The 26745-nt window shown below is 44.6% G+C and overlaps 1 protein-coding gene across 4 annotated transcripts in view; it reads right to left on the bottom strand.

Annotated features, from left to right (window-relative positions):
- The window catches only part of Olfml2b (olfactomedin like 2B), a 37696-nt gene extending 27194 nt beyond the window's left edge, over positions 1-10502 (bottom strand). For 2 of the 4 annotated variants that reach the window (XM_052200681.1, XM_052200682.1), the window contains exons 1-3: positions 9909-10502; positions 7088-7351; positions 5249-5356 (exon numbers count right to left, since the gene is read on the bottom strand). In XM_052200681.1, coding sequence (XP_052056641.1) covers positions 5249-5356; positions 7088-7351; positions 9909-10082 — 546 coding nt within the window. In that variant the 5' untranslated portion in view covers positions 10083-10502. The remainder of the gene's footprint in view (positions 1-5248; positions 5357-7087; positions 7352-9908) is intronic. The other 2 variants (XM_052200679.1, XM_052200680.1) reach the window with 2 other exon arrangements.
- Positions 10503-26745: the final 16243 nt, after the last annotated feature.

Genomic DNA, 26745 nt, shown 5'->3' with positions numbered 1-26745 from the left:
GCAGTTTTGATCAGGAGCCTGAGCACTTGGGGTGTTTTGATGGGTAGGAGGCAAGGTGACAGGGTCACTTGGAAAGCAAGTTTCCCTAACTCACTGCCAGCTTTGCACAGGTGAAAATTACATTTTCCTACTAGTTAGTGTAAATATATATCCCCCTGAGTGAGGCACGCTACTCTGGCGTTGCCTTCTGAGCCAGAAACACGGAAGCCAATAGATCTTCAGATTTCCGGGAGAGACCTCATCAATGCCTGAGCCAGGGGATCCTAGGAAGAGGGCTAATTCTGAGCCTGGAAACCCCATCAGAGACTTTTAACCTTCCTAGGAGGCAATAGTATCTGGAGATAATGCTCCAGCTGACATACAGTGCCCTGCCCACACCTCCCTACCCCCTCCTCCAATGCTCACCTGTGCACAGGGTCAAAGGAAAAGCCACCCACCAGGAGGGGCAGAGCTCTTCGACAGAAACTGCGCTTTGAAAACACGTAGGCATGCATGTATTTGGTTTTGTTTCTTTGCTGTTGTTTGAGATGGTGTCTTAGGTTAACTAGGCCGTCCTTGAACTCCCTATAGAAGGAATTATCCCAAATACCTGATCCTCCCGCCACCAGCACCTAGAGGCTGGGATTGAAAGTGAGCGCAGCTTCAATCCTGTGTTTTACAAGTATGGGTTATGCAGTCACGCATATAGAAATGTATATACACAATGGTAGACAGGCATATTTAAACACTTACACAAAAGCATTTATAGGTGTCCTGCCTTTAGGTAGGGGGAGGGGCTCCTCAAAGATTTGCATATTTTATGGAAATCTTATCCCATAGAGCCTCCACAACAGAGCTGGTTCTCCCAACCATCTCCCCTCCAGTATGTTTTCTGCCTTTGAATATGTCTGATCCTGAGAGCAATGAGCTGTCACAGCCCATGCTTGGAATCCTGAGCCTTTAGAATCCATTTTTGGGTTCAGACAGCTGGTAAGTCTCTGTGTCCTTGGTACACCTGTAGCTCACGATGAAAATATTTTCTTAGATTAAATCACTGCCACTCAGGCCTGTATGAAATGGACAGGGTTTGTTGTTGCCTTTGGAAGTTATAGGTTTCCCTCCTGAACTTCCAATTCCTAGCTCTCCTAGTATATATATATATATATATATATATATATATATATATATATATATATATATATATATATGTCCTGTGTTTAGCTACCTTTCAAATCCAACTCCCCCATCATCGTCTCTGAATTCTCTTCCCCTCCCCAGCCATTGGCAGAATTGGGACAGCGTGAGTCTGCTGTGTTGAAGATGTTTGGCTGTTTCTTCTTGGTAGACTGGTTTTAGAAGCAGGGTGCATGTTTCAGGCCTCCCCAGAGTGAATAGGAAAGGTGTTTGGGGCTCAGATTTTGGAACTCAATAAAATGGTTTCATTATAATATATCCCCCTCCCCAAATTAGAAAGTCTGATATTTTCAAGTGCTGGTGAAGGTTCATATCTGCTTGAGGCAGTATAAGCTTGTACTCACTTGAGAAGGCAGTTTGACAATACTCCCTTAAAGTCTGAGACAGCAGCAGTTATCAACCTGTGGATCACAACCCTTGGGTTGCATATCAGATATCCTGCATCTCAGATATTTGCGTTATGATTCATAACATAATTCATTCATAACAAAATTACAGTTATGAAGTATCAATGAAAGATTATATGTTTGGGGGCCACCACAACCTGAGAAACTATATATATATATATATATATTTTTTTTTTTTTTTTTGGATTTGGTTTTTTGAGACAGGGTTTCTCTGTATAGCCCTGGCTGTCCTGGAACTCACTCTGTAGACCAGGCTGGCCTCGAACTCAGAAATCCGCCTGCCTCTGCCTCCCAGAGTGCTGGAATTACAGGCGTGCACCACCACCACCCAGATGAGGAACTGTATTAAAGGGTCCTTAAAGTATTAGGAATTCCTTAAAGTATTAGGAAGGTTAAGAACTGCTGTTCTAAGAAAATTAATGAGCTATTTACCCCATTACTTGTCCTATGCCATAAAAACTACAAGCAAGCATGTGCCAGGTTATATGTGCAAAGATATTCATACATAGCAGTGCTCCTGGGCTATTCTGAATATGAATCTGGAAAGAATTAAATCTATCATCACCAAATGAATAGAAAAATTGGATTATATCTATATAGTAAGGAATAAAAATGGGTGAATCATAAAACACAAAAACAACAGTTACATGTTAAAAATGTGAAATTGAGCGATAGCAGCTCAGCACATACACATTCGTGAAGACGCATGTGTTCTGCAGGATTCTATATAATCAAAGTTCAAACTTAGATGAAACTATCATACTTGAGGACTCGTCCTTAGAGAAGAAACCTATACGGAAAAGCAAGGAGGTGGCTGGAGAGATGGATCCCTGGCTAAGAGCACTGGCTGCTCTTGCAGAGGACAGGGTTTCAGTTCCCAGCACCCACACTGTGGCTCACAACCATTTTTAACTCTAGCTGAAGGGGATCTGGTGCCCTCTTCTGACTTCCCTGGGTAAAACCAGGCAGGCATGCGGTACACATACATTCATGCAGGCAAACACTCAAACACATAAGAATGGAATAAATAAATATTTAAAAAAAAATACCATGTTTTTAAAGGAGAAAGAAAACAAGGAAGATGATCTAGTTTCCCTGGGGGTGAGCCTGGGAGGGCGCAGGGGGTTGTGGGTATGTGCTGACCTCACTGTATCTTCAGCTGGAAGATATAGTGGTTCCTCAGAAGTTCTCATTATAGTGAGTTGTCAAGCTCGTTGTGAATTTTCCTAAGCGTGTATCTTTTCCATCACTTAAAATAAAAGGTTAAACTCAGCCCTCAGGCAGAGCTGCCCGGGAGGATCCTGCTGAGAGGGAGGAGGCTCGGAACCAGGGTTCAGTTTCCTCTTCCTCCTTCCTCTTTCATCTGCAAATGAGGTTTCCATGCCTACATTTTCCTCTTTGCCCGAGACGCGTGTGCACGCGTGTGCCCCCTTGCACAGCCAAGCAGCCACCTCACTGAGAGGGCAGCCCCTCCAACCTGACCTCCTTTAGTCTTGTCTGACCTCCAGAGAGATCTCCTTGGGACTCAAGAATCTACAAGGAGTGGGATCAGAATTTTACTTCTTATCCTCCCACAGAGCCGGCTGGACTGGAGAGAGGGAAATGTTTTTTCCATTTACCCAACATTCTGCCTTTTCAATTACTGCATACCCCAGACAGCAGGCTGTACAAGCTTGACTCCACTTCAGTCTAAGATACAGTGCTTCACTTCATGGGTCAGAAGACTCCTGTCAGCACAGTGACCTGTCGCCTGAGATTGTCTGGTTTAGGGGAGGCTCCGCAGAGCCGGACCTCCATGCACATGGGATACAGCCATAGTCCTGCCTAGAAACTCCCTTGGAAAGACAATTGTTTTTAAACTCTGGTTAGGAAAAACTGATGCCTACAAGGCAGACAACAAAGATTCGAAGGAACTTCTGAGATTGATTAGAAAGAGCCCTGGACCAGAACCAGAAGGGCCTGGACCAGAATCCAGCCCTGAGCTTCTTTTTTTCTTGATTTCAGGCAAGCCATGGAATTTCCTGAGGTCTCACATCCTGCCCAGCTCACAGAAACAAATCACTAAATGTATATGGAATGTTTAAAAAAAAAACTGTAAAATGCTGCGTAAATACAAGGATTATTATTATAAAAGTCCAACGCTGGCTACTAAACACTCGAGGTTTGAAAAGAGATACTCTTGTCACTATGACGATTGGGACAAAACCCCAGTGTGACTCAGTGCCACCAGGCTGGGCCGCTATACTGCACCAGACTCCTCCCACTTCTGACCTTGGCCAGAGAAGGGTCTGCGCAGTGGGAGTGGGGGATGGGCTTGGCCATTCTGCAGAGCCTATTCCATTGGCCTCTAAGGCTGGGTATCTGACCTTGGCCTCTAGTATCCTCTCACAAAGCTATCTTTCCCAAGCTGTGCTTGCTAGAAGGAATGGAAACTATGTGGCTGTCAAGGTCAAATAAAAGTAGAAGAGGTGGCCGTCAATCATTTTTTCTTAAAGGGACATCCCATATTTAGGCAGTTCTGGGGGACTCTGGGAACAGGGTGCTTGCAAGCTCTGGATTAGAGGAATGGGCTACCATGACTGGCTTTTGGGAAATTAAAAATCTCTCTCTTACCCCACCCCCGTGTGTGTGTGTGTGTGTGTGTGTGTGTGTGTGTGTGTGTGTATGTACTCCAGTGTGGAGATCAGAGGCTTCCTTGAGGAAATCTGTTTCACTGTGTGGGTCCCAGGGATTAAACTCAGATAAAGAGGCATGCATCAAGCTATCTCATAGTCTCACAGGCCCCTCTGAGAATATCTTTCGGGGTGAAGAGACTGTGAGCTAGCCAAAGATGAACGCTGTGGTTCATCTTCTCTGGCCCAGTATCCGCAGCAGTGCATTGTGGGAATGTTTATCTTCATTTCTCTTTGGTCATAATCCAGATGCCGCGTTAAATTTAATGAGTTTTGAAGTCATTCCATGGCCAATGTGCCTTTTGTCCCCTGGACAATCATACCCTGGGCAGGATATCATGAGTGGGGTGGGGTATAGCTACTTGGTAGTGGCAGTCAGACTAACTCACTCTGCTAACCCTGAGTCTGCTGATCTTTCTGAATAAATTAGAGATCCTTCCTTTCTCATACTCAGAATCATTCAGAAAAGAACCTCAGATTCGCCATGATAGAACCCCTAAAGTCTGTCTATTCCAAGGGGAATATCGACTGCTTGTGGTCATTGCATTATTAAATCCATCACTTAAAGCGGTAGTTCTCAGTCTATGGTCCAAACCCCTTCAGGTGTGGATAACAAACAACCCTTTCACAGGGGTCATATACCAGATATCCTAGATATCACATATTTATATCATGACTCATTACAGTAGTGAAATTACAGTTATGAAGTAGCAATGAAAATAATTTTGTGGTCGGGAGTCGCCACAACATGAGGAACTGTGTTAAAGGGTCACAGTGTTAGGAAGGCTAAGAACCACTGACTTAGAGTAACACCCCAAAACTGATGTTATAGGTTTGTGCTTGAAACAGCAACTGTTTGGGCACAAGACTTAAATACCAGTCAATAGCACCAGTCCATGGACTTCTTCCAGCAGGACTGAGCTAGGAACAGTAAAGCATTATATCCTTTGGGGGCTCGGTTGGAGAAAAAGATAGCAAGACTGGAATCTTCCTTACCTCCTCCAGTTTATCCACTCGCCCCACGAGTTTAGTGGTAACTGAATGCAGCTTGAGGAGATCCAGGCCATAGAAAGCACCTTCCAGCATGTCTATAATTGTAGACAGCTAAGAAGCAAGAACAGAGGATTAGTTAGTGCAGGGCCAGGGCTAACAGATGCCCATGTTGGAAGCTCTACAGGGAATCCACCAGCCAGGAATGGAGAGGAGCCCTCGGAAGCCTACCTGTGTAGGGAAGGACTTAGGCCCCAGCTGGGATAGGCAGTCTGCCTTCAGAATAAGACAATTGGCTGGCCTTCCACAAGTGGACCTGAAGTCTAGCTACTTTGACCGGCTATTGGTGTCTGTTACAAAACAGGTCAGTCCTTCCTACCAGACTCTAAACTCCGTCAAGGGGCCTTTTCACCTCTGTTCTCTCAAGATCTGTACCAGACATTTTGCTAACAGACCCATAATACTCAGCATAGTGGCTGCAAATGTCAACACCTTGAGGGCATGCTTCTGAAACCCTTAACTTTATCCTGGGCTGAAGGTCCTGAAAGGCGCCCACAGTCTTCTCAGTACCAAAAACAAAAAACAAAAACAAAACCAAAAACAAACCCCCAAAAAACCAAAACCAAAACATAATAACCAAAGCTGATTCTGGAATATAACCAGCCCAGTGGCCCGTGTTTGAGGTGGTGACCTGCCCCAGGGCATGAAGCCTTCTTATCTCTTCCAAATACTACCTCCCCCTGACAATCTAGGCTCTGGCGGCATCTGGTAGAGCTCAGACTAAAGTGAGGTGAGACCTGGAGCAGGGCCTCCCTGCCTAAGACCTGAGCCTGGAAGATAGATGCTGGGCTACACCTATGTCATTTCTGTTTTCCATTCCATTCCTTGCTTTGCTTCCAAGTGAAGAACTCCACACCAGAACACTCAATGTTTAGAAGGTCTCCTTTCAAACCAGGCATCCCACAGCTGGTTAATATGATTTTCTTTTTCTGATTCCTAAATAGAAATTTAGGAATTTGCCTGGTGTGGTCCTTGGAATCGCCCAGATTTCAACCCTAGAGCTGAATGCCCGTGGCTCTGGGTTCTAGAGGTGCCACTCTGAGTCACGTGGCCAAACCTGAGTCACCCCTTGCCCTGTTGAACACTTCTCTGCTTAAAGAGCCATCAGTGCCTGCCATTGTGGGTACCAGCAGAAGCCATATCTATCTCCCGGGATCTACTCAGTAGGTGTCATCCATCAGTGTTCTCAGACCCTCCAGAGCCCTCCACATTGTATTCAAGGAGGCTGAGCTCGGAGAAGCTAAAGAGGATCGTGGAGCTATAACTAAAATACAAGTCAGTCTGAGCAACCCACACTACATAAAAGAGGAAGAACAGGAGTGGCTGAAGCCCTCAGCCTACCCTGGGGCCGTCCGCATAGGCCTAAATTTCCCCACAAGCCCAGGAGCAGTGTGAAGGCCTGACCAGAGCAGGTCAGAACCAAAGCGTTTGTCCATTGTTCTTTGAGTCTTACAGCATCTACGTGCATGGTAGACCGACAGAAAATTGTGACAGTGATTTTCCTGGAGAACACTGAGTTCTTTTAGCCAGATGGTCCTGGCAGCTCCTCCTAGGCCTGGCCCTCTCTGATTCCTCTGGCATAGGGGCATAATTTGCTCCCCCCTCAACCTGTCTCTCACTGACTTCAGAGCTGAAAGTTGGTTAGATCGGCCTCAGATCCACACTGAAGACTCCAGGGGCCAGGCCCGACCCTCCAAGGCTTTCCACGCCCAGCTGTGAGTCTGTAGTTTCCTAGGTTCCCGAGGTACCCTCTCACCCCACGAACCACCTCTTACCAGTTCCTACCTTCAAATCCCGGCTGTCAGCCTCCCGAAGCTTCTGGAGCCTGAAGTCTCCCTCACAGGGATTGACGGCAGACGGAGGAGCAACGCAAGCACATTTACAGGATGAGCCTGAGGTGATGGTTTCCACAGTGTAGAAGTCTTCCTTCCTGGAAGCCCCCTGGTTGATCCTTTGGCAGGCATCTCGGCCCAGCGGTCTCACCACACACTTGCACTGACAGTCAGAGCCCTCAGACACAGCCTTGACCTTGTCATAGTCTCCCAGCAGCTAGACACAGAGAGAGACTGAGCTGAAGGTACGCAAACACATGCTCCTCAAGGACGCGGCCGTGTCGTTTTGTCAAACGTGCTGCCCCAGCCAGACACTTCATTCAGCCCCAAGCCGTGGAGAGAACAAGTCATAGATCATAATTCGCTGACACAGACATTTTCTCGAACGCACTCAGGGTTCTGCTAGCATGCAGGCCTTGAAAAGATGTGCGTTTCACAGCAGGGCCTCGCCCTTTTAGCATTAAAAGAAGAAAAAGAAAACAAAACAAACAAACAACAACAACAAAACCAAACCTCAATAGCCTTGCCCTTCAGCTCCAATCCAGGATTATATTAGAAATAGAGAGAGTTGAAAGAGGGATCAGAAAACTGGTCTTTGATGGAGGACTACAGGCTTCTCCATCCATCCATCCATCCATCCATCCATCCATCCATCCATCCATTCATGACTTACGAGTACCTCTTCATGTCAGCGCAAAGTAACTGAGTGACAGTGATGGCCAGGCAGAGAGCCTGTTCCCAAGGAGACCACTGTAAAAGAAGCCACCCAGACTAGACAATACTATTAGCCCCTAAAGAGCTGGGATAGCATTTGTGCAGGGAGCTGAGGCTCCACCTGGGATCTAGGGAAGACTTCTTGGAGGAGGTAGTATTTAATGTGAGCCTTCAGGGATGGATTAGATTGACAGAAAGAGCTGGTTGAGAGAGAAAGAAAACAGGTCCAGGAGTCTGTAACGTTTACGTAGTCTTAGAGTTCCTTTGGCTCCTGAACCAAAACCCCAGGCCAAAACCAGAACAAAACTAGCTGTGCTCGCTGCTTCTACAATGTTAAACATTTCCTTCTGGGTACAAGTTCCTCACAGGTTCCTCATGCGGACTTTCTGTTGTTCCTACCCTGGGAGAAACGTCTCCCTGTAAGCTCCCTCAACTCATCGTTAGTAGGTCTTACATCCCCAAAGCCACGGCTCCCATCCTAACCAGGCAGAGGGGTTCCTTCGTTTGACTAATGATGGCAGCTGGTGGGTAGGCTTGGAACCTGCAAATGCTCCTTGGGATGCTGTTTGCGGGAAGACGGCATGTAATGTTTTCCTTGAAACGGTTGGGTTTCTTCTAAAGCTAATGTTTGCTTTAGGATTGTGGTGAAATATAGACTCCACCAGTGGAAGCAGGAGGTGTAGGTAGCTCCTGGTGATGTAAGCAGCCGGTCTCCCCACGTTGATAGTAAATCGTTCCTGTCTCCTTTCTGAAACTGCCTAGATTCCTATGCAATCCTCCTCAGAGAACCCTGGATGGGTTCCTTCCCTTCAGGGGGCTCCGGTTTCAGGCAAGCTTTTGTTTATAGTTTCTCAGAGTCCCAGTGGGAGGGATTTTAAGTCTTCGATTTAAGGGTCAGTGTGAGGTTATGGGTGGGCATAGAGCATATGTTAGCATAATTATTAAAATAAGAAACAAGCTTTTGATCAACCCGACAGCGACAGCTCTCTCCACAGAGAGAAAAGACCCAGACTGAGGGCCTGGAGGAGGTACAGGTAACAAACTCAGCATCCTTTCTCTGATATTACTCATCCCGAGGACCAAGGAGACGCCCGCCCACCACACATCAGCTTGCCAGCTTTGGAAAGTAGGAATACCACATAAGTATGAGAAACGCCCCTCACAGTCCAGAGAAGCAGGCTGGGAGGTGCGGGAAGCCCGGCTCTCTCTCTTTCACTTTTAGCTTCGGCTCCTCGCCTCTGAGAGGGCCATCAGGGTGTTCTGAGAACTGAGTCAGTTCGTAAATGGACACGCTACAGCACTGATCGCCATCCTGGGTCACTTGGCCCCCACTGAGAATCAGCCACAAGTGTGTGGCTCTGCACTGACCCTCTACTCCCTGTGCACCGGGTCTTAACATAAACCCCTCTGTTCTGGGGTCCCCCCACATATATGTCACACGCGTAGCATATCGCACATTCTGTCTTCACCCCACACTTCTGTCCGAGTGTCTCGTCTGAGGCCATAAACCATCTCCCGTGGCCTCTGCCATCTCCCTCCTTTCCAACGTGCTCTCCTGTTTATACATTCCAGTTTTGACAGGCAGTCTCATATGCAAGAAGAACTTTTCACAGCTATTACATTATACACACACACACACACACACACCTTTCTTCTCAACGAGCACAGAGTCTTCTCTTCCTCTCCTTTCTCCTGACTTGGTAAGCTTGAAACACTCCACAGTTGTGGCCCACGCCCTTACTTTTAATACAATACCTTAACCCAACACAACAAAACTAAAGTCAGTGCAGTAGAATCTCCACACTTGAGAAGGGGAGGTAGGAGGGACCAAAAGTTCAAGGCTCGCCTGAGCAGCACAGTGAGCTGGAAGCCAGCCTGGTCTACGAGAAAGCCTGTCCAACACCAAACAGGCATTAGACGGTGATAAACTAAAAGTAAACATCCTCTTCACTAAAAATATAGAGAAAAACTGCTGCTCCTAAACACTTCCTCCAGGACCAGCCTCGGGTCCTTGCAGTCCCCCAAGGCAAGAGGGGTGGACATTCGATTCCTCATCCTACCTGAGATAAAACGTTCTCCTGGTTGTCCGCCTCGTTTTGCAGAATGTCATCCTCCGTGGGCGCCACTGTTTGCCCATCAGGGGGCTCGCTTGTCCCTGTGGGAGGTGTAGTGGACCCCCAGACCAGTGCCACCACCAGAGCAAAGCAGAGAACCAATGGCAGGGGATAGGCCATGAGAGATGTGACAATAGGGACCTTAGTCCCTCCAGAGACCACCTTGGGTCGGGGGTCTCAGCAAAGACAGGCTGGAGGCGTCTTCACTGGAGTTAGGAAGAGTAGCTGCTCCGAGAACCGTCTATAGCTGGGTGTGGCTGAGTGAAGCAGGACTGTGCTCCCCAGAGACCCTGAACATATCCTCCCAGACCCCAGCAACCTAGACTGTGCAGAGAGGTCACAAGAAAGAGGTGACTGAGGGAGCAGAGGAGGGCGCCGGCTCTCTGAGGGCAAGCCGCAGGGTGAGCTCAGGTGGAAGGCTGGTGCCCGGGAAGCTCGGGACACACGGAGACTGGGCGCAAGTCGGACAGTGGCCACAGCGCAGGAGGCAAGGGAGGGCTGCTGGCCCAGGGCGCCGCGGGGCTGGCGCGGAGGGAGGGCGGAGCCTCTATTGTGCCGGGGCTGAAAGATGCAGCCAGTGACGGCGCGGAGGAGGAGGACCGGGAAGCGCACAGACTCCGGGGCTGCGCCCGCCCGGGGACCCCGCCTCCTCCTGGGTTCGGCCGCTGCGCATAGCGGGCGCCCGCCAGCGTGGGAAGGGCGCTGGTGGCCTTGCATCTGAGTTTGGATGCTCACCCGAGAGGGACTTCGTGTGCATTTTCTCGAGTTTTTTTTTTTTTTTTTCACTCCCGAGCCACGGCGACTTGCCCCCTAGACTGCAACCCGAACAGCGGAGAGATGCGATCTCTCCTCTTGAAGAGTTGTTTTGTTTTTGTTTGTTTGTTTGTTTGTTTGTTTTCCGTGACTTGACCCCATCTGGAGCGCGGGAAGCTTTGAACTTATGAACAATTGTAGTCCTCATGTCTGCTACAACCTTAGAACCTGATAAATACCTCCACCCAGAGGATGCTTCTTGAATCTCCGACAGAATGTGGCGAAGTTGGATACATTTTTAAAACAAGGAGACTGGCTACAGGTCTCTGCCTCTCTGCTTGTCCTGGGGACTTCCCAGAATTAAATGCCTGCCACAGGGAATGTCTCTTGCAATCTCCCTAGTTTGGGACGAATGGCTAGGCCTCTCTCTCTGGCCAGATAATCTCTAAAGGGTATTTACTTGCATTGGCGTGATAGTTACTGTGCTCTTTAACTAGTGTCCCTGAATATACCTACTCTGAAGATTAACAATGTGTCTCTTTCGGAAAGAGCATTGCATCTTCCAGGACAATTGCCACTCTGAAAATACTCAGCAGAGCCAGGTCGGTTCTGAGGGGCTCTAGCAGACCTGAGCATGGCAAGCGTGGCCCTGGCAGTTTTCCCGTCTCCTATCCCATCTTCCTGGTTAAAAACCGTTACTTGACACTCCTAAAGCTTGCCGCCAGATCTAGTCCCTTATTTAGCCACTTCCTCCCCCCTGAGGCAGACTACAAAAGTGCAGCAACTAAAAGCCCCTCCCCTTGGCTGCCCTAATTAATCTGTACAATCAAAATGAAATCCCTCATCCTATCACGGGGTCCCCCCTTTACCTTTATAAGCTGTCATTTGCCTCTGTGCCACATCTGTCTCCCCTCTATCCAGAGGCAGTCCTTTGTCCCTCCGGGACAGAGATCTCTTCTGCTTCTCCCTTGTTCCTTTTCCCTTCTTTATCCTCTGTCTCCTGTCTTTGACTGCATTCCCTGCCCTTTGTTCCTCTGAGGCAAATAAATCTCCTTTGGGCTAAGAGCTTGGTCTTGGGATGTTTTGTGCAGAATATCAATCCCTTCAAATTCAAAGCCCTAAAAGGTATTTTACCTCCTTGAGAAATCTGTACACCTTGTTCCTAATGCTAAGCAAAGAGTTTGGGATAATTAAAGTAATAAACCAAGCAGAAGCAGACTCCGGCTTAGATATGATAGTTGATAGAAGTGTAATGTTACCATTTATTATTACTAATATTATCATTTCAGTGACAGGGATACAACTCAGAGTCTCCAGGATCCTAGACAAACTTTCTGAGCCATACCCTTCACACTAATAATAACTATAATTACTATTTTCTTAAAAAGAACAAAGTTTATGGAGAGAAATCCAAGTCTCTAGATGCCTACTTTTGCAGGGATGCTACACACATACATTTCTACGAACACTATCAAATCTTGTATGAAACTAGGTTGGGGCTGTTTAACGCTATAAATGCAGTTTTCAAGTCCAGCTTAAAAAAATGTTGAGGGGTTGTTAACAGCAGTTAAAAGTACTGACTGTTCTTCCAGAGGTCCTGAGTTCAATTCCCAGCAATTACATGGTGGCTCATGATCATCTGTATTGAGATACAATGCCCTCTTCTGGTGTGTCTGAAGACAGCAACAGTGTACTCACATACATACAATAAAAAAAAAATCTTTAAAAATATGTTGAGGGCCGCCTAAGTCCAAAGTGATGGTCAGGCAGCTAGGTGTTTCCTGGGCAAGATAAGAAGCCCTTGCAATGGGGGGACATGAACAGAGAAGTGCTACAAAGAAGCATGGGGGACCTCGAGACAGCATAGAACAAACCCTGCAGAGCTTGAAGAAGCAAGTCAGTTAGTAGAAGGCCAGTAAGGATCATGGAGAGTAAGACAGAAGATGGCTACCACAGTGGGGAAATTTTGACAGGTCAAGATGCAGGGAAGAGCTGGATGCATTTCTGGGCAGACAACAGCCTTAATCATCAGATTCTCGTCTCAGATTGTGACCTCCTGTCAGGAAAGCCTTCCCTGACTCTAGCTCCTGGGTGGTTCCTCTGTGGTGTGCTCCTACAGGACTGGCTGTTGGGGATTCATATCTGTCATGCCTGCCTTGCCTGCGGTCACATGGCAGGGACTGTGGCTGACTTACTCACCGCCACATCCTCAGAGGCCCATTAGAGCCTAGAGTGCTGCTTTAGTTACTTTTCTATTGCCATGACAAAACTCCACAGTCAAGGCAACTTATAAAATGTACTTGGGGCTCACTGTTCCAGAGGGTGGTAGAGTCCATGACCATCACAGAGGGAAGCACAGCAGGCCTGGTGCTGGAGCGGCAGCTAAGAGCTTACATCCTGGCTTGCAGGCAGCTGGCAGAGAGAGAAACGGAACCTGGCACAGGCTTGTGAAACCTCCAAATCCACTTCTAATGGCATGCCACCTTCTCCAATAAGGCTATACCCTCTAATCCTTCCCAAACAGTTCCACCAACCTGGACCTAACATTTGAATACTTGAGCTTGTGGTGGGGAAGGGGTGAGGGAGGAGCATTCTCATTCAAACCACCATAAGTATAGTAGCCATTCAGTGACTATTGTTTGAATGAATGGGAGCTACAAGCAGTCCAACTGGATGTGGTCCCCATGACCTTCAGCAGCAGCATCTTTGAATCCACTAGGGTGTATTTGACTGGAGCACCAGAGACTCCTACTGGCAACAACCTAATCAAATATACATCCCCCCCCCACCACCCCACAAATAATAGAAGTCAGCTATTGAGCTGCTCAGTCATGTAATCAAGGAGCCAAACTCTTCATAATCTACTCTATTATTGTTAAGGTATTGGCATGTTGGCCTGATCATAAATGATTTACACTTGATTTGATTACCCATAGCCAGATACTCAATTTCCTTGTTTCCTCTACAGCTACAGGTAACAAATAGAAAAACAAATCTGCAATGAGTTTCTGGAAAAGGTATCAGATTCGCGATGAGGGAGCATCACCCCCTCCCTCTTCTCTTTGAATATGGCTGTGGTGCTTGGAGCTAAACAGCTGTCTTTGGGATCATGAGTCTCTTCTGCTTCTCATCTAGAATAGAGCTCTTTTAAAGTATCTTTTAAATGTTCAGCCCTATGGCCCAAGATAGAATATGGCTAAGAAGGTTCCCACCAGAGGGAAACCCATTTCTTTCCCGTAATGATACAAAGTAACACTTTCTAAAGCACCAGGTTCTCAGACCAGGTCTCTGTTCTTCCTCCACTTTCCTATTTTCCTCAGACTACATGGTTTTCCCAGATGCTCCATTACTCTAGGTTTTTACTTGTATGTTTGTTATTTGGTTTTGTTTTATTTTTTTTTTCTCCCCCTAGAAAGGCCCCAGTTTGAAGATAGGGTAGAACATATAGAAACCAGTTTTTCTCTTCCTAAACTCAGCTCTTTTTTTTTTTTAAAGTTTAATTTTGTTTTATTTTGGTTTTGATTGGTTTTGATTTTGAAACAGTTTCTGTAGCCCAGGCTAGCCCAGAACCATTCTGGCCTGGAACCAACCCATGGCAGTCTTGCTGCAGCAGCCTCTGCATGCAAGGGTGACTGGTGTGGGTTAGCACACTCGCTCTCTGGCACAGCTCTCTCACTCACGCAGCACACAGCCATGTCAGCCCTGAGCAAGCACATTTCATGCTGATTTATTTTTTTAATGCAGTTTTGTTTTTCCTCTGTGAGTTTAAGTGGGTGGTTTCCTCTAGTCCCTCCACTTCAGTGATTTTTGTTCAGCCCAAGTATGAGCTTTTACTTTTCTAACCACTGAAAAACATGATGGGCTTGGCCCATCTTTTTGATCCTGGTTTTTTGTTTGTTTGTTTGTTTTGTTTTTTAACCTTTCTTCCAACTTTGGGTGAGTTCCAAATTCAACAAGCACAATATCTGTCTTTATTCAAATTATTTTTAAAAAATATTCCTTCAATGGGGTACTCATTTTAGAGCCCTAAACCTATAGTAAGAAAAGTCTCTCCTCAATTTTCCCCCCTCCCTTCCTCCTCTCCTCCCCACTCCTCCCCTCCATCTTTTTCTCTTATTGGATCCTGGGCCTCCTTCTGGCTTGAGCTCCACCACTAAGCTACTTTTACTAAATACCCTTTCCTTACTGATATTTTAGCCAGCAGTCAGAGATGGCCGATGCCGCCGGTCTTTGATACATCTACAGGCACCTCCCAGGAATCCTTTGGGAATGTATCTTTCAAAGATCTATATCCCAGGGCATCCTTCTACATGCTAATCTGGCACCCTGATCTGAAGATACCAGGCTAGGCTTAGTTTGGCTTTGGAAAAGCAGAGTTATGTAGACTCTCTAAATCCCTTCCTAAGAGCCTGTTGATTCCTGTCCCCCTGCCCTCAGCGTGGTCGTATAAAGTAAATACTGCCCTCCGTGCCCAACCAGTGAAGTCACCAAGAGTCTGTATGATGGCGACTCTGCACGAGTGCTAAGCCGATGCCAGGTATCAAGTGATGTTTAGTCCCAGAGTTGGTGACGTCATTTCCTCTTACACATGCGGAAATGGATTTGGAGTGGGCCACATTGTGAAAATGTTCAACAGGGTCTCTGAAGCCCTGAGTGTGCCACTTGAGCTCCCCTAGACCTGGAACCCCTCCCAGTTTTGCCTGCCAGCGTATTGCTAGATTGCCCAGCCACCTCAACCATCACGCCCTCCCCAGCCGCGTGAGTTTGCTTCTGGCAGGAGCATCTGTTTTCCAGTTTACCCAGAAGCCCCCTGGCTTTGCTCTGAAATGTCTGTCTGTTGCCAACCAAGGCTTCATTTGCCAGGTGGGGCTGGTGGCTAGAAATGACCTGCCACCTCCGTGTGTAATTTAGAAAAAACACCTGCCCCACATCAGCGGAATCAAAGAGTGGAGCAAAGTCCCATGAGCAACATGATTCTGCCATCTCCTTTCACTGGCCGGCTGAGAGTCGGAGCCAGGCCAGGGGACTCCAATAAATGATGGGGAGGGATGAAGGAAAACTCCGCCGAAAATGAAGTCTTTCCTCTCTGTGTGCTCGGCTTTGCTCTTTGTTCTGCCCTTGATCTTCCGTGTTCTCTCTCCTTCAATTCAGCTCAACTCGATTCCTGAATATATATATGATTATATATATATATATATATATATATATATATCCAGGTGCTCTAACTCGCTGACACACGATGATGCCCACAGCATGGCCTCAGACTTCAGGATGATGAATATAGGGGCCGGAAAAATGGCTCAGAGGATAAGTACTTCCTGCACAAGCAAGAGGACCAGAGTTTAGATCCTATCACTCACATAAAAAGCTGGCGTAGTGGTGTGTGCCTGTAATGCCAACACTGGGTGGCAGAAACAAGAGGATTCCCGGGGCTCACTGGTCGGCCAGGCTAGTCAATGAGTGGGCTCCGGGTCCACAGAAGGACCCTGTCTCAAAGTGTGAAGTGGAGGCCAAATGGAGGAGACCAGGTACCAATACCTGGTCTCCATAAACATGGGTACACACACAGATTATTCACGTGGGATCCTAGGGACAGGCACAAAAGAGAATTTTTTTCACCAAAGTTTTTGTTTGTTTTCAAGTCAAATATGTGTTTCTTCTCTTGACTTCTCCAGTTTTAAAGGACAATTTATATTTCTTAACTATGCCAATCCTGGAGATTTATCTTTTTATTAAACCAAGTTTGATATAACAAAATGTAGATTTTTTAAGCCAATCAAAGTAAAATCATCATGTGCCTATCAATTAGAATTATGTTTCCAATAAAGACATGCTGTTTAGGCTCTGGATTCTGAGCCAAAATATGTTGCTGGAATTTCTATTTTCTCACATTCTCTGTGGATCCCACAAAAGGACATTATTCCTCTCTACCCCCTGAGACTTGTCAACACGTCCAAATGTATATTATCTTTGACAGCCCTGCCCCCACCTTGGTGAATCTGTTCCCAGTTCTATGTCTCTCCGCCCTTCTGGGCAGCTCTGATTTCATAGAGACTCTAGAGCCGGATTCTGCTTTGTTGATGATCTTGGGGGGAACTTAGCTCAGAGATGCAACTCAAATACCTTCTCAGTGACGTATGAGGCAAAGCCGTGAAGGTAGGTGTGCTGGCCAGGTTGCTCCATAGCCTGACTGTCTGGGCTGAATAAAAAGGTGAAATCAGCCAAGGATTCATTTCTCATTCCCGGGTTGCTGGTGCAGGGTGCCCGGTGACCAGCTAGCTGCCTTAGGCTCTGGCTGCTAGGATTCCCACTACAGTGGACTATAACCTTTGACTATGAACCAAAATAAGACCGCTCTCATTAAGTTGCTTTGATCAAGTGGTTTATCACAGTAATGGGACAATTAGCATACTTGCTACAGTGCCCAAAGGCACGTGGGGTAAAGGCTTGGTCCCAGCCTGTGGTACTAGTGGGGATCGGTATAACCTTTAAGAGTTGGATCCAGTGAGAGGTCTTCAGGTCAGGAAGGTGAACCCTTAGGGGAGAGTGGAACCCTTCAGACCTTCTCTCTTCTTTCCTTTTCAGATGAAAGCTCTGAATGGAGGCGCCTACTTCTGCCTGGTATTCCCCCTGAAGAACTGTACTAGAATACGTGGAAAAGTATGAGTTATGAATGGGCTTGGTACTGTGTGATCACACTGTATCTTTTAAAAAGACCATTTTTGTGAGAATAGGACCAAGGGTGGGGAAGGGGGCGTTGAGAGGCAACAGCCATGTGACTGGTCCCTGGCAATCAGACTCCGAAGACCAGTTTCAGGGTGCAGATCTGAGTTTATTGCCTAGCACATAAGCTTATATACAGTGTTTGAGCCAATCCCAAGCCCCTAAATCCTTGCCCAATTGTATCTCATCACACGTCACTCTGCTCCAATGAAAGTCCTGCCTGATGACGTAACTCAGAAGGTGTTGTGGGGAATATCGCCTCCTGTGAGGACCTCTGTGAAGACCAGGGAGGTGGAGCCATCTTAGATCTTACCAGGAGCGGAGCCATCTTAGATCTTACCGGAAGCGGAGCCATCTTAGATCTTACGTCCTGTGAGGCAGATCAGAGTTGTAGCAGGAGCCTATGGCTCTTTTGTTCTCCGCCTAAGGGCTGACTTTCACATTCCTCACACATTTTCACTATTTTTTTTGAAAAACATGTTCTTTTATTGAAAAAAGGAAGTAAAAACATTTTATGATCAAATTGAAGATTTACGTGGAAAATATTTCTGATAAAATAGAAGAAATATATAGAAAAACATGTAAAAATTGAAGATTATCATGAAAAATTATGCAGATAAAATGGTAGACAAAAAATTACTAAATTAATTGAAATCAATTTTACAGTTTCGCTATTGTGAGTTGTTGATACTACTGTCATTATTGAGCGCTTGTCCACTGGAGCGTTAGTGTTTTTTGTTTTTGTTTTTGTTTTTTAAAGAAAGCAGCTTCGAGCAATGAATGAATTTCTCCTGCAGTAAAGAAGAGCCATTTTATAACTTATTTTGACTTTTTTTTTTTCTGTTCTTGCGTCTTTCTTTGTGGTTAAGTGATTTATTCTACTGGTATGTTTTGATTCCTTGCCGATTCATTCTGGTGTGTTATTACACATTTTTGTTGTGTAGATGCCTGAGGCTTACAGAAAATACCTTTCAACTCTAACAAGCTCTCTTGAAAGGAGAACATGATATGATCTTAAAGAAAAACAAGAGAGGAAAGAAAAAGAAAGGACATATATTAATAAAACACCACACTTGCATTCCACCCCGCCCTTTCTTTGCCAACCCATTTTACATCGTTCTGTGTGGCCCATGTCTAAGTCTAGCTTTGACTTGGGTTCTACCCTATCCTGAGCACACAGTTGGCTTTTTATAGCACCTTGCCCACATACTGTTTCTCTTTCTACACTTCCACACTGAAAGGTATTCTAACCACTACATGCAAAATGACAGAACTATACAAACATAGCTGACAGTAGCCTGTGGGTAGTAAGATAGCTGAGCCCAGGAGACCTGGCATCTGGTTTCAGCATTGCCACCTCAGTTGTGTGGGACCTGGGAAGGCACTGGCCTCTCTGGGAAGCCCCAGACCTTGGTTTTGTATACAAGAAATTGGTTTGATCAGATGATTTCCAAGTATCTCATTTTAAACCTAAGATGTTGAATTCTTTTTTTTTTCTGTTCTTTGTTTCTTTCTTTGTTTCTTTGTTTCTTTGTTTCTTTGTTTCTTTCTTTCTTTCTTTCTTTCTTTCTTTCTTTCTTTCTTTCTTTCTTTCTTTCTTTCTTTCTTTCTTTCTTTCCTAAGCTGTGAAAAGGATGGACATTCTGTATTTTCAAGGTATGATTTTCAACAACTCTGCATCCTGTTTCCTTACATTCTAGTTTAATAAATATTAAATTAATTAATAATCCTTAAATTCTAATTGGAGCGGTACCTGATGCTAGGCTGGTGGGGGGGGGGCAGCCTGGCTAACCCAAGGCTGGCTGCAGTGAGTGAATTTGCTGGTTCCTCTCAGGGACATCTCCTGGTCTCAGCTGAGCCTGGTTGTTGAACTGTAACTGGCTGTAGGATGAGGAAGCAGGGACAGCAGTATGCCTGACTATGTCACTTCTTGGATGTTTTACAACCTGTCCTCATCTCTCTAAGCCATGCTAGGAAACAGACACCTTTTCTGTTATGTCACGGGAGAGAAAACAAACTCAGAGAGTGTGAGTCATCAGGCCACAGTAGAACCCAGGGCTTAGCTGTTCATGAGCCAACCCTCGCACACTCACACCTGTGAGGTAAGGTTCCTTGGCTCCCCGGCATGCAACATTCATGCCATGGGGAGCACTCCAGCATGTGACATCATTCATGCCATGGGGAGCACTCCAGCATGTGACATCATTCATGACATCGGGAGCACTCCAGCATGTGACATCATTCATGCCATCAGGAGCACTCCAGCATGTGACATCATTCATGCCATCGGGAGCACTCCAGCATGTGACATCATTCATGCCATCAGGAGCACTCCAGCATGTGACATCATTCATGCCATCAGGAGCACTCCAGCATGTGACATCATTCATGCTGTTGGGAGCACTCCTCACATACTCACATCTGTGAGGTGAGGTTCCTCGGCTCCCCAGCATGTGACATCCATGCCCTCAGGAGCACTCCAGCATGTGAGATTCATTCTGTTGGGAGAACTTGGCCATATTTTGGATGCTAGATTTTCATTTTTCATTTTAATTGCTCTTTGGGTTTTTGTTTTGGTTTGGTTTTTTTCATTTTGAAGTGTGTTAGAAAAACAACATGCATGTGTGGGGGTCGGGGGTGGGGGGTGAAGAGATGACTCTGTGGTTAAGAGTACATACTGCTCTCAAAGAAGACCTCAGTCTGGGTCTCAGTACCCATGTCAGGCATTTACAACTTCCTGTACCTTAGATTCAGGGGGTCTTCTGACATCCTGAGGCTCTACACTCACATGACCAAACACACACACACACACACACACACAGAGAAAGAGAGAGAGAGAGAGAGAGAGAGAGAGAGAGAGTTTAAAACAAGCAAACAAAATTAAAGTTTAAAAATGCAAAACTAATAACTTCATGGTTATTGTTTGAGTCTGAAGAATTTTCAAAGAGAATTATTGTAAGGTCTAATTAAAGAAAAGCCAGTCTAGGTGATACCGGGGAAAGTGGTATAAGCATTTGAAAAACCTTCACAAATCCCTGAAGTTCTGGGACAGCTGAGCAAGGTCACTTGCTCTGCTGGCTTTATGAAGATAAAGCTAGACTATGGTCTCCCTAAACCTCCTGCACTGTGTCTCACCCCTCGGGCAACTGGTACCCTTTGAATGAGGAAAGAAGCAAACTATGCCAACAGAAGATGTAATAAGCAATGACTCAGATGGCAACCAACAAATTGGGAAAAGATCTTTACCAACCCTACATCCGACAGAGGGCTAATATCCAAGATATACAAAGAACTCAAAAAGATAGACTCCAGAGAGCAAAAAACCCTATTAAAACATGGGATACAGAGCTAAACAAATAATTTTCACCTGAGGAATATTGAATGGCTGAAAAACACCTAAAGAAATGTTCAGCATCCTTAGTCATCAGGGAAATGCAAATCAAAACAACCCTGAGATTTCACCTCACACCAGTCAGAATGGCTAAGATCAAAAACTCAGGAGAAAACAGGTGCTGGTGAGGATGTGGAGAAAGAAGAACACTCCTCCACTGCTGGGATTGCAAGCTGGTACAATCACTCTGGAAATCAGTCTGGTGATTCCTCAGAAAACTGGGCATAATACTAACAGAGGACCCAGCTATACCACTCCTGGGCATATACCCAGAGGATTCCCCAGCATGTAATAAAGGCACATGCTCCACTATGTTCATAGCAGCCCTATTTATTTATTTATTTTAATATTTTTATTTTCTATATTCTTTGTTTACATTCCAAATGATTTCCCCTTTCCCAGATCCCCCCTCCCCATATGTCCCATAAACCTTCTTCTCTCCATCCATTCTCCAATCACCTCCCTCCTTTTTCTCTGTCCTTAAATTCCCTTCCAATGCTAGATCGATCCTTTCCAGGATCAGGACCCTCTCCATACTTCTTCACGGGAGTCATTTGTTATGCAATTTGTGCCTTGGGTATTCAGGGCTTCTGGGCTAATTAATGTCCACTTATCAGAGATTGCATTCCATGTGTATTCTTTTGGGTTACCTCACTTAGGATGATATTTTCCAGATCAAACCATTTGCCTAACATTGTTTCTAATTGCTGAGTAATATTCCATTGTGTAAATATACCACATTTTCTGTATCCATTCCTCCCATGCTGGGGAATCCTTTGGGTATATGCCCAGGAGAGGTATAGCAGGGTCCTCCGGAAGTCTCATGTCCAGTTTTCTGAGGAACCTCCAGACTGATTTCCAAAGTGGTTATACCATCTTACAGCCCCACCAGCAGTAGAGGAGTGTTCCTCTTTCTCCACATCCTCGCCAACACCTGCTGTCTCCTGAGTTTTTGACCTTAGCCATTCTGACTGGTGTAAGGTGAAATCTCAGGGTTGTTTTGATCTGCATTTCCCTAATGACTAATGATGTTGAGCACTTCTTAAGGTGCCTCTCGGCCATCCGAATTTCTTCAGGTGAAAATTCTTTGTTTAGATCTGTACCCCATTTTTAATAGGGTTATTTGGTTCCCTGGGGTCTAACTTCTTGAGTTCTTTGTATATATTGGATATTAGCCCTCTATCAGATATGGGGTTGGTGAATATCCTTTCCTAATTTGATGGTTGCCGTTTTGTCCTTTTAACAGTGTCCTTTGCCTTACAGAAACTTTGTAATTTTATGAGGTCCCATTTGTCAATTCTTGATCTTTAAGCATAAGCTATTGGTGATCTGTTCAGGAACTTTTCCCCTGTGCCCATGTCCTCAAGGGTCTTCCCCAGTTTCTTTTCTATTAGTTTCAGTGTGTCTGGTTTTACATGGAGGTCCTTGATCCACTTGGAGTGAAGTTTAGTACATGGAGATAAGAATGGATCAATTCGCATTCTTCTGCATGCTGACCTCCAATTGGTCCAGCACTATTTGTTGAAAAGGCTATCTTTTTCCCACTGGATGTTTTTGGCTCCTTTGTCGAAGATCAAGTGACCATAGGTGTGTGGATTCATTTCTGGATCTTCAATTCTATTCCATTGGTCCACTTGTCTGTCACTGTGCCAATACCATGCAGTTTTTTAACACTATTGCTCTGTAGTATTGCTTGAAGTCAGGGATACTGATTCCCCCAGAATTTCTTTTGTTGTTGAGAATAGTTTTAGCTATCCTGGGTTTCTTGTTATTCCAGATGAATTTGAGAATTGCTTTTTCTAACTCTGTGAAGAACTGAGTTGGGATTTTGATGGGGATTGCATTGAATCTGTAGATCGCTTTTGGCAAGATGGCCATTTTAACTATATTAATCCTGCCGATCCATGAGCATGGCAGATTTTTCCATTTTCTGAGGTCTTCTTCGATTTCCTTCTTCAGAGACCTGAAGTTCTTGTCATATAGATCTTTCACTTGTTTGGTTAGAGTCACACCAAGATACTTTATATTGTTTGTGGCTATTTTGAAGGGTGTCATTTCCCTAACTTCTTTCTCAGCCTGCTTATCCTTTGAGTATAGGAAGGCAACTGATTTGCTTGAGTTAATTTTATAACCAGCCACTCTGCTGAAGTTGTTTATCAGCTGTAGGAGTTCTCTGGTGGAGGTTTTCGGGTCACTTAAGTAGACTATCATGTCATCTGCAAATAGTGATAATTTGACTTCTTCCTTTCCAATTTGTATCCCCTTGACCTCCTTATGTTGTCTAATTGCTCTAGCTAGAACTTCAAGTACTATATTGAAAAGATATGGAGAGAGAGGGCAGCCTTGTCTAGTCCCTGATTTTAGTGGGATTGCTTCAAGTTTCTCTCCATTTAGTTTGATGTTGGCCACCGGTTTGCTGTATATTGCTTTAACGATGTTTAGGTACGGGCCTTGAATTCCTGTTCTTTCCAATACTTTTAGCATGAAAGGATGCTGGATTTTGTCAAATGCTTTTTCTGCATCTAATGAGATGGTCATATGGTTTTTTTCTTTGAGTTTGTTTATGTAGTGGATAGCATTGATGGATTTCCTTATATTGAACCATCCCTGCATCCCTGGGATGAAACCTACTTGATCATGGTGGATGATCGTTTTGATGTGTTCTTGGATTCGGTTGGCAAGAATTTTATTAAGTATTTTTGCATCAATATTCATAAGAGAAATTGGCCTGAAGTTCTCTTTCTTTGTTGGATCTTTGTGTGGTTTTGGTATCAGCGTAATTGTGGCTTCATAGAACGAGTTGGGTAGAGTTCCTTCTGTTTCTATTTTGTGGAATAGTTTGAAGAGTATTGGTGTTAGGTCTTCTATGAAGGTCTGATAGAACTCTGCACTGAAGCCATCTGGTCCCGTGCTTTTTTTGGTTGGGAGACTTTCTATGACCCTTTTTTATTTCTTCAGGTGTTATGGGACTGTTTAGTTGATCTATTTGATCCTGATTTAGTTTTGGTGTCGGATATCTGTCTAGGAAACTGTCCATTTCCTCCAGATTCTCCAGTTGTGTTGAGTATAGGCTTTTGTAGTAGGATCTAATGATTTTTTAATTTCCTCAGTTTCTGTTATTATATCTCCCTTTTCATTTCTAAGTTTGTTAATCTGGATACTGTCTCTGTGCCCTTTGGTTAGTCTGGCTAAGGGTTTATCTATCTTGTTGATTTTCTCAAAGAACCAGCTCCTGGTTTTGTTGATTCTTTGTATGGTTCTCTTTGTTTCTACTTGATTGATTCCAGCCCTGAGTTTGATGATTTCCTGCCTTCTACTCCTCCTGGGTGAAATAGCTTCTTTTTGTTCCAGGGCTTTCAGGTGTGTCATTAAGCTGTTAGTGTATGCTCTCTCCATTTTCTTTTTGGAGGCACTCAGGGCTATGAGTTTTCTTCTTAGCACTGCTTTCATTGTGTCCCATAGATTTGGGTATGTTGTGTCTTCATTTTCATTATGTTCTAAAAAGTCTTTAATTTCTTTCTTTACTTCTTCCTTGACCAAGGTATCATTGAATAGAATATTGTTCAGTTTCCATGTGTATGTGGGTTTTCTGTTGTTTTTGTTGCTATTGAAGACCACTTTTACTCCATAGTGATCTGATAGGAGGCATGGGATTAGTTTGATCTTCTTATATTTGTTGAGGTCTGTCTTGTGACCAATTATATGGTCGATTTTGGAGAAGGTACCATGAGGTGCTGAGAAAAAGGTATATTCTTTTGCTTTAGGATAGAATGTTCTATATATATCTGTTAAATCTAATTGGTCCAAAGCTTCAATTAGTTTCATTGTGTCCCTGTTTAGTTTCTGTTTTCCTGATCGGTCCATTGAGGAAAGTGCAGTGTTGAAGTCACCCACAAATATTGTGTTAGGTGCAGTGTGTGCTTTGAGCTTTAATAAAGTTTCTTTTATGAATGAGGGTGCCCTTGCATTTGGAGCTTAGATGTTCAGGATTGAGAGTTCTTCTTGTTGTATTTTTCCTTTGACCAGCAAGAAGTATCCCTCAGAGTCTCTTTTGATGACTTTGGGTTGAAAGTCAATTTTATCTGATATTAAAATGGCTAGTCCAGCTTGTTTCCTGAGACCATTTGCTTGTAAAATTGTCTTCCAGCTTTTTACTCTAAGGTAGTGTTTGTCTTTGACCCTGAGGTGTTTTTCCTGTATGCAACAAAATGTAGGGTCCTGTTTACATATCCAGTCGGTTAGTCTGTGTCTTTTTATTGGGGCATTGAGTCCATTGATGTTAAGAGATATTAAGGAATAGTGATTGTTACTTCCTGTCATTTTTGACGTTATTTTTTAAATTTGATTGGTTAACTTCTTTTGGGTTTGATGAAAGGTTCTATCTTGCTTTTTCCAAGGTGAAGTTTCCCTCCTTGTATTGGTGTTTTCCTCCTATTATCCTTTATAGGGCTGGGTTTGTGGATAGATATTGGGTAAATTTGGTTTTGTCATGGAATATCTTAGTTTCTCCATCTATGGTGATTGAGAGTTTTGCTGGATATAGTAGTTTTGGCTGGCATTTGTGTTCTATTAGAGTCTGCATGAGATCTGCCCAGGATCTTCTAGCCTTCATAGTCTCAGGTGAAAAGTCTGCTGTGATTCTGATAGGTCTTCCTTTATATGTTATTTGGCCTTTTTCTCTTACTGCCTTTAATATTCTTTCTTTGTTTAGTACATTTGGTGTTTTGATTATTATGTGACGGGAAGTATTTCTGTTCTGGTCCAGTCTGTTTGGAGTTCTGTACGCTTCTTGTATATTCATGGGCATCTCTCTCTTTAGGTTAGGGAAGTTTTCTTCCATAATTTTATTGAAGATATTTGCTGGCCCTTTAAGTTGTAAATCTTCACTCTCATCTATGCCTATAATCCTTAGGTTTGGTCTTCTCATTGTGTCCTGGATTTCCTGGATATTTTGGGTTACAAGCTTTTTGCATTTTGCATTTTCTTTAACTGTTGAGTCCATGGTTTCTATGGTATCTTCAGCATCTGAGATTCTTTCTTCTATCTCTTGTATTCTGTTGTTGATATTTGCATCTATGTCCCCTGATTTCTTCCCAGGGTTTTCTATCTCCAAAGTTGTCTCCCTTTGAGTTTTCTTAGTTGTTTCTACTTCTGATTTTAGATCCTGGATGGTTTTGCTTAGCTCCTTCACTTGCTTGTTTGTGCTTTCCTGTAATTCTTTAAGAGATTTTTGTGTTTCCTCTTTCATGACCTCAGCCTGTTGACCAAAGTTCTCCTGTATTTCTTTAAGTGTTTTTTGCATTTCCTCATTATTGGCTTTTGTATTCTCCTGAATTTCTTTCAATGATTTTTGTGTTTCCCTTGCAAGGGCTTCTAACTTTTGATCCATTTTCTCCTGAATTTCTTTAAGTATGTCCTTCATGTGTTCCTGTACCAGCATCATGACCAGTGATTTTAAATCCAAATCTTGTTTTACTGGTGTGATGGTGTATCCAGGACATGCTGGTAAAGGAGAATTGGGTTCAGATGTTGCCATATTGCCTTGATTTCTGTTAGTGACGTTCCTGTGTTTGCCTTTTGCTATCTAGTTCTCACTGGTGTTAGTTGATCTTGTCAATGCTGGACTCACCAGTGCAAGCTGCCTCTTCCCAGGTGGCCTCTGGTGCACAGCTTACCTCCTGCACTGCCTGGAGACAGGGTGCTGTTGCCCAGGCTGTTCAGATCCTGAAGCAGACACGTGAAGGCTCCCGCAGGGGCCTGCTGGATTCACCAGAGCACACTGACTTCTCCCAGCCGGCCTCCCGGAAGCCCCTCTTGCCTCTTTTTTTTTTTAATTTATTGATATATTTATTTATATTTCAAATGATTTCCCCTTTTCTGGACCCTCACTCCCTGAAAGTCCCATCAGTCCCCTTC

Source organism: Apodemus sylvaticus, chromosome 12 (genome assembly GCF_947179515.1).
Source record: "Apodemus sylvaticus chromosome 12, mApoSyl1.1, whole genome shotgun sequence".
NCBI lineage: Eukaryota > Metazoa > Chordata > Mammalia > Rodentia > Muridae > Apodemus > Apodemus sylvaticus.
This window is presented reverse-complemented; position numbering and strand designations above follow the sequence as displayed.